Here is an 8340-nt window from a genome sequence, read left to right on the forward strand (position 1 = left end):
TCAGCTCTTCTAATGAGATTAGATGAGAGAAAAGCTGCATTGGACAAAAAAAGGAAGGGAAAGACCACTCAACTCTTAGAAACATGAGAGTTGAGGAAAACGAGCTGAAGAATTTGAAGTCCACTTTGAATGAGGTAGAAGGGCCAGAAATAGAGGGAGAGTACTTAACTTGACTTCTAAATGAAAATAAAACTCATCACATGGAACGTAAGGGGGCTTAGTAATATTCCCAACGGGAATTTGATTAAGAGCTCCTTACAAAAATGAGGAGCTAATGTGTATTTTTTTCAAGAAACAAAAATCAATAAAAATGTGGAGGGTGTTGCTAGGATGCTATGGCAAGCAGATGGATGAAATGTCAGTTTATGGAAGCTAAAGGAAGTAGAGGGGGATTGTTGATAATGTGGGATAGTAGGACATGGGAGGGGGCATTGGTGGAAACTAGTCATTACTCGATCACTATCAAGTTTAAAGTTGTTCAAAGCTCTTTTACTTGGTTCCTTAGGGGTGTGTATGCTCCTCATAAAAGAAGTGAGAAGTCAGAATGCTGGGAAAAATTGGCTGCAGTCAATTATCTTGTTTTTTTTTTTTTGGGGGTGGGGGGGGGGGGGGGGGGGCGCATTAATTACTTGTGGAGATTTTAATACAATCAGGTACATGGCAGAAAGAAGGGATTGCAATGGAATCACAATTGAAAACTTGGAACTCCACGACCCTCCACTGAACGGAGAAAAATTCTCCTGGTTCAGAGGTGTAAACCACAGAAGTGCTGCTAGATTGGACAGATTTATGTTCTGTATGGAGTGGGATAAATCTTTCAGTAATATCAAGCAGAGAGTCCTCCCTAGGGTGACATCTGATCATTTTCCTATTATACTTGAGTGTGGGAATTGGGAGAAGAAAAAAACTAGCTTTAAATTTGAATATTGGTGGCTCAACGTGTAAGGCTTCAATGATCTTACAAAGGGTTGGTGGAAAAAAATGGTATTAGAGGGGTGCCCTGATTTCAAGCTTAGCTCTAAATTGAAAATGTTGAAACAAAAGCTTAAAGAGTGGAGCACAACCAATTTTGGAGAGTCAATCAACAGAAAAAACAGCATGTGTGAGTTGGCAGATCTGATACAAGATAGCTGGACTTTGATAGAGGAAGAAATGATTATTAGAGAAACTATCCTGGTGGAACTGAAAACCTAGCAAAAAATGAGGAGACATCCTGGAGACAGAAATCCAGAATTCTTTGGCTAAAACAAGGGGATAACAATACAAGGTTCTTCCAGAGGATGCCGGCATCAATGCACAGAAGGTACAACAAAACAAGGGGATAACAATACAAGGTTCTTCCAGAGGATGGCGGCATCAATGCACAGAAGGTACAACACAATTGAAGAATTGATGGTGTAGGGGGGAAAGGTTAAAGAACCTAAAGGGATCAAAAAGTCTATGATTGACTTCTATAGCAAACTGTTCCCAGAAACAGAAGCTTGGAGACCAACTTTTGAGATGCTAGACTGTCCTAAGATCTCACAGGAGGAACAAGAGTGGTTACAAAGACCTTTTTCAGAATCAGAAGTGCTCCAAATTATTAAACGTGTGATGGTGGCAAAGCACCGGGTCAAGATGGCTTCACAATGCAATTCTTCAAGGAGTGTTGGTGCATATTAAAAGAAGATCTGATGCTGACTAGTGTTGTAAAAGGCGAGCGCCTCGTCGCCAATGGCGAATGGTGAGGCGAGGCGAGCCTATGTCGCCTCTTCAGCCCATGGCGTGGTGAAAATCAAAAGGCGACGCCTTTGCGAGAAAGGCGACGTGGCGAGGCGAGGCGTCAAGAAAGGCAACGCCTTTTAATTGTTTTTTAAAAAATTAGGGTTTTAGGTATATAAGCTAATTTTAGGGTTTATTTACACATTTTAACACTACCAACTTACAAATTGGTGACTGCGGATGCTACCATTCATCTCACAAGTTTGATTCCGGCGACCGGCGACGAACTCCGGCTACTTCCGAAACTCCGGTAAGCAGTGATTTCTATTTTCTTTTTCTTCTTTCTTCTTCTTCTTAATCCAGCGCCTGGATATGCCTTTTGGTGCTGTTATTTTTTATCTTCCTCTTTTTATCTTCTTTTTCTTCTATTTTCCGGCAGCCGGCATCATCTGTAACAGTGAACTTGTGACATGCTCACATGCACTGTTACAGTGTTACTGTTATAACCAGTGGTAATATTCATATACTAATTATGTAATTTTTTTAATATACTTATTATATTAATATACTTAACCAGTGGTAATATTAATAATATACTTCTTTTTCTTCTAACTTATTATGTAATTTTTTTTAATAACTTATGTAGATTGTAGAATTAACATAGCACGATGGTAATATTAATATACTAATTAAATTATTTGATCATTAACAGCTTTCAATTTCAATGGCGTCCCAATCTACTAGTAGCAAACAAAAGGACATAAGATGGAATTATGGGACACAAGGACCGACAAAACATGCGGTGATTTGTAATTTTTGTCGACGTACCATGAATGGCGGCATTACTCGATTCAAACAACACTTGATGATAGGATATTGAATTGTTGAGTCATTTAAGTTCTAGACTTTTAGTATCTATATACTATATATTTTTAATTCTTGACTTGAAATATTTCCTAATATATTAGTGTTATTAAAATTTTGATCATTTATATATTATTTTAATTTTTTATATTAATTACCGCCGTACATTCAAAAGGCGCTCGCCTCGCCGTGTGGCGAGGTGGAGCCTTGTTGCCTTTCGCCGTCCAAAACACTGATGCTGACAATTCAAAACTTCCATCAAAAAGAGGCTTTTGAAAATTCATTTAATGCCGCCTTCATTGCATTAATACCAAAGAAACCGGGAGCAGAAGAGCTTAGAGACTTTAGGCCAATCAGTTATAGTAGGCGTATACAAGATCATATCAAAGCTCATTAATGAAAGAAGGAAGACTGTAATGGGTAAATTGGTCAATGACCACCAAATGGCTTTTTACAAGGCAGACAGATTATGGATGCAGCTCATTGGCCAATGAGCTGGTTGACTCTAGAGTCGTTGGATATTGAGAAAGCTTCTGACCATGTCAACTGGTCCTTCTCAAAACCTTCTCAAAATCATTACTGACATGGGTTTTGGCAACAAATTGATCAATTGGATTAGATTCTGCATTTCTAATGTCAGGTTCTCTCTTATAATCATGGAAACGTTGAAGGATTTTTCAATCACAAAGGGGCTTGAGGCAAGGTGACCCCATATCACCTTTCCTCTTTTTGCTAGCAATGGAAGGATTGAATCATAAGATTAGAAGAGCCAAGGATAATGGGTGGATTAGAGGTTTCGGTCCCCACGCCAACAAAGGAAGTGCTATGGAGATCACAGACCTTCTATATGCTGACGATTCATTAATTTTTTTGTGATGCAGAAGCTTCTCAGATCAGACATCTAAGAGCCATCTTAACCATCTTTGAAGCTATTTCTAGTTTGCACGTCAACTGGCATAAAAGCTCTATGTTTTCAGTTAATCAAGTGACTGACATGCACATCTTAGCAGGGAAGCTAGGTTGCCAAATAGCTTCATTGCCTACCAAATACCGGGGAATGCCTAAGAAGAACTTTTTTATGGCAAGGCAACAAGGAGAAAAAGGGTTACAACCTAGTCAAATGGGATATCTTGACCCTTAACAGAAGTCAAGGGGTCTGGGGATCAAAAATCTCAGTATCCAGAATGAGTGCTTGCTTCAAAAATGGTTGTGGAGGTTCTGTACTGAAGACATGGCTTTATGGAGAAGATTCGTAGCTGATAAATATGGAATGATTAATCGGTGGTCAACTGAAGAGGTATTAGGTACTTTGGGTTGCAGCATATGGAAATCAATCAGGAGGTTATGGGATCAATTTTATGCCAATATCACTTTCAAAGTGGGTGATGGATCCAAAATTGATATCTGGAATGAACTTTGGATAGGGGAAGACAGCTTGAGAAACATGTTTCCCCAGCTCTATATCTTAAGTTCACACAGAAATGATGCAGTTGCTCGAGTATGGAGTCTTAAGTCTACATGGGTGGAACCTAATCTTTACAAGGGCTCTTAACGACTGGGAAGTGTCAGATATTGCTAGACTCCTTCAGATACTGAGTGCATTTTCTGGAATCTCTAATGTTGCTGACAAACCAATCTCTAATGTTGCTGACAAACCAATCTGGCAGATTCACAATAAAAGGGTGTTTACAATGAAATCATGCTATTGGAATAGAAACAACAACCAAAACCAGATAATCAATTGCCTTGGAAGCAAATATGGAAAGTCAAAAGTCCGTTGAAAGTGGCTTGTTTTGTTTGGTTAGTTATTAGAAAAGCTTGCCTAACTGATGAAGCTCTACAAGGAAGAGGAATGCAGATTTGCGCTAGATGTTTTTTGAGTAATCAAGATGTAGAAGTGAATAGCCACCTATTTCTGCATTGTAACACAGCTGAAAAATTGTGGAACCTGTTTTTTTGTATCCTGGGGATCAGTTGGACAATGCCAAGGTACACACTAGCATTTGGAACTGGGAAGAGAGGTTCAACAGAAGATTGGTGGTTGAGTATTCCAGCTTGTGTCTAGTGGATGCTGTGGAAAGAAAGAAATTCCAGGTGCTTTGGAGGCAAGAGTTGCAGCATCCAGAAGACTAAAAGCCATTGCCTTAGCTTACTTTATTTTTGGTGTAAACAAGAAATTGGGGGAATACCATAGATCTAGTAGATTACATAGGTAATTTGTAAAGTTTCTTTTTTTGGGCAGTCTGCTAGGAGGAAAATCCATTTGATTGGGAGTTGTAAGATCTATCATCATCTCTGGGATGATGAGGTTTTGTTAATACGAAATTACCTTTGACTCGAAAAAAAAACTTGAGTAATGGGCCATAGAAACCCCCCTTCCCTCTTGGCACTCTGTTCCCTCTTGGCACTCTGGCAGCGACTATTTAATCTGCTAAGCCTTTATATACAAAATAGTACTGAAGTCGCAAGGATTTTCACCAGAAAACAATCACAAGACTTCCTAAGATTGGTCCAGCAAAACTACAAACATGAGGTTCTATATTGTTTTCTTTCTTCCTAGCTGTCACCAAGATTTTGCAGCCAAAATCCAACATGAGACATGGGGTTTGAACTAAAAAATGATTTGCAAAATTGGATACAGAATATAATAGGTGTTGAATCTTAAAATCACGTCAATTGTGACATATTCAACGACAAAAAGATGAGATTGTACTATCTATAAAATAAAAGTGAAAAAGAAGCCTTGGAGAACAGCTCCTTTATGGTGATCTATGTAATTTTTGTAACTTCTTATTTTGCAGTAACACCTAGGTATTTGCTTTAATAAAATTTACTTACTTTAATTTCTGAAAAAGAGTGGAAAATAAAGGAGTTGATAGAATAGTGTATCTGATTAAAGTAATATTTATCAACACCCATATATATTAGATGTCTTCAGCTCGTGTGCAGAGAAACAAAGTAATTTCAATTGTTACCTAAACTTCTAGAGCATGTCAAATCATTTCCAAAATAATGTGGGCTATTCTCTATATCCATTTCTCCCTATTCAAGTCCAATCCACTATAATCCTTCCTGCAGAGTATAAAGTACTTTTCCTCTTCGTTCCAGTTCTCCCTATTCAAGTCCAATCCACTCTAATCTTACCTGCAGAGTATAAAGTGCATTTCCTCTTCGTGCCAGCTCTTTCTGTTGATCTTCTGGAATTTAAGAAGATCAGAGTGAAGCTCATAATTACAGAACAAGAACAAGAATCTTACTCTCAAGAGTCATTATTCCAGCACCTCCTTTTGCGCAAGAGACTCCACAAATTATATGGTATCATCACAACGTTATAATGTTCCGGTGTATGAGAAGGGAATCCAAGAAGAAACATCTGAAACTCTACTTCGCATGCATGAAACCTATTCTAAGAAAATGAGATGACCTCTAATACTTTAGTTTATCTTTCCAGTTGTCTGTGTTTTCATATCCTAAATGCGAACAACCTGAAATGAGCATCACCAAAAAAGGTTTCCAAACTGACCTTTCCATTCCACTCCGACCAGATACCCCAGTGCGGAAACATGCCAACTTGGTAAAGGCCTCCACAGTCCCACGCTTCAGCTATAAGCTGTTATAAAGAGAAAATTTTAAGCATCCTATCAATCAAAGAAAAGGAACATGGAAAAACTTAGGTGCCAACAACAGTTGCAGAAGTAAAAGAAATAAGTCCTCCTAAAGGAATTAGGAAAAGGAACTTAAAGTTACTTTCTCAAAGGAACACAGAAAAAAACTTGTATACCTTTACTCCACGAAGTATTGGATCATTGCTAATCATATCAACCAATGGTGGACTTGTGAGAGGAGTGCCTGTGGTGATCACGTCACCGTCAGTTGAATTTCCATAGACATTTACAGCATCCCACGAGCTGAAAAGACAAAGGGAAAAAGCTTATTTTTTAACAACATTCACAAGGACAAAATTTATGAGGCTGTGCAAAAGTACCTGGTACTTCTTGTAAGGATAGAAGCAAGATCAAAGCGGAAGCCATCTACATGCATTTCAGTAACCCAATATCTGTCAAGAAATCAAAGTGCACCTTTTCTATTATCATCAACATCGGACATCCCAAGGTTAAGAGCGCCAAGTTTGTAACTCACATGCAGGATAAAAACTTTGAAAGAAATCCATGCATTAAAAACACAGAAATTTGAACCTTCAAAATAGCGGAGAAGCTCATCTAAAAAATCCCATTTAGACAACAAAATCAGACGGAAGATGAGATGCAGACACAAGATAAAACAATTGATCAAAAGAACTAACAACAATATTTAGTTAACTTGTGAAAACCTGAAGGGAAGCCTCAACTACAAATGCTTTAAAAGTCCATATTTTCTTTTTAAAAAAATGCAGAAAACACAGGCACTGAACACAACTTATTTATTTTCTTTTGTAGCTTCATCAAGTTCCTTCACAGAGACAAAATGTTCTATCCTTCAAATTTCAGTTAATTGATACAAATTGCAACAGATAACAACAACAACAATATACCCAGTATTCCCACGAAGTGGGTCTGGGGAGTGTAAGGGTATGCAGTCCGTACCACTACGTCAGAGTTGAGGTAGAGAGGTTGTTTCCGATACAAATTGCAACAGAATACTGGTTAAATCCAATGAGTTGCCAAGAAGTTATTTAATCAAGATGTGAATTACCATTGCCTGGTCAAGAAAATGAGTCATATTCATTATAACAACAGTGGCTAAAATGTTTTTTTTTTTTTGAGAAAGGTAGCTTTTTATCTATATATCCACAGGTGTACTACATCAAAAATGTGTAGTCCCCCTTCCAAAAGTATTAAATTACAGAAACTATTTGATTCCTATTTGAACTTTTTGTTACAAATAGTCTAGAACATCAAAAATATCTTCTGTTTGTCCTAACAGTTTCTCTTCAACCAAAAATAATAAAGAGCTAAACAATTCATTTTAAAATTCTGTCAATTGTTCTATTTGTCCTCAAAACACCTTTGATTTCTTTCTTACCATATTGTCCACCATATACATGCCGGGACAATCTTCCGTCTCTCCTCCTTTTCTGTAGTATTTCCCACTTTGATCCAACACTTAAGAACACCTTCAATGTTCCTTGGTTTTACCCAAGTGATCTTCCTTAGACTGATGAATATCCTCCAAAGTTGATCCGCCCATTTGCAATGTAAAAAGAGATGGTTAACTGTCTCGGCTTGTTCCCCACATAAATAGCATAAAGAACATAGTTGGAAACCCCTTTTCTTCATATTTTCTTATGTTAACACTGCTTCCTTAGCCAACAACCAGGAGAAACAGTTGACTTTGTAAGGGATTTTGACCCTCCATATCATCTTCCATGGCCAGAGTTCTTCTCTTCTTTGTGAGATGATGAAATCATTGTATGCAAAGTTTACACTGAAAACCCCTTTACTGCCAATCTTCCATACTATTGTGTCCTCTTCCCCTGTTAGATTGTTAAATGATTCCATAGTATTGTAGAAAGCACTTATCCTCTCTATCTCTCAATCATTTAAATTTCTCCTAAGCTGCAAATTCCATCCCTATCCTGTCCACATTTCAGATACAGTGGCCTATTGTTGTAGGCTTAAGATGTGAATGTCTGGGAAAAGCTGCTTCAGGGGCCTCCGATCTATCCATTTGCCCTCCCAAAATGATACTTTCTGACCATTCCCTACTTTGAAACTCAACCTGGATAAGACTAGTAGCCAAAGATTCCTAATGGATCTCCAAATGCTGCATCCGTAT

At 38.0% G+C, this 8340-nt stretch overlaps 1 protein-coding gene across 3 annotated transcripts; it reads right to left on the reverse strand.

The window, feature by feature from the left end:
• Nucleotides 1-4445: 4445 nt before the first annotated feature.
• LOC124890836 (isoamylase 1, chloroplastic-like) lies at nt 4446-8334 on the reverse strand. 3 transcript variants are annotated; one of them, XM_047402661.1, is made up of 6 exons: nt 7588-8334; nt 6706-6785; nt 6551-6622; nt 6347-6473; nt 6089-6175; nt 4446-5759 (listed from the first exon to the last, which is right to left on the reverse strand). In XM_047402661.1, exons 1-6 carry the CDS (start codon nt 7606-7608, stop codon nt 5706-5708), a joined length of 441 nt encoding a protein of 146 aa, XP_047258617.1. In that variant the 5' UTR covers nt 7609-8334; the 3' UTR covers nt 4446-5705. The 3 variants fall into 3 exon arrangements, with proteins under 3 accessions (XP_047258617.1, XP_047258616.1, XP_047258615.1); XM_047402660.1 differs by having other exon boundaries at nt 4446-5762; XM_047402659.1 differs by having other exon boundaries at nt 4446-5966.
• Nucleotides 8335-8340: the final 6 nt, after the last annotated feature.

This window comes from Capsicum annuum, unplaced genomic scaffold (genome assembly GCF_002878395.1).
Source record: "Capsicum annuum cultivar UCD-10X-F1 unplaced genomic scaffold, UCD10Xv1.1 ctg2580, whole genome shotgun sequence".
Lineage (NCBI taxonomy): Eukaryota > Viridiplantae > Streptophyta > Magnoliopsida > Solanales > Solanaceae > Capsicum > Capsicum annuum.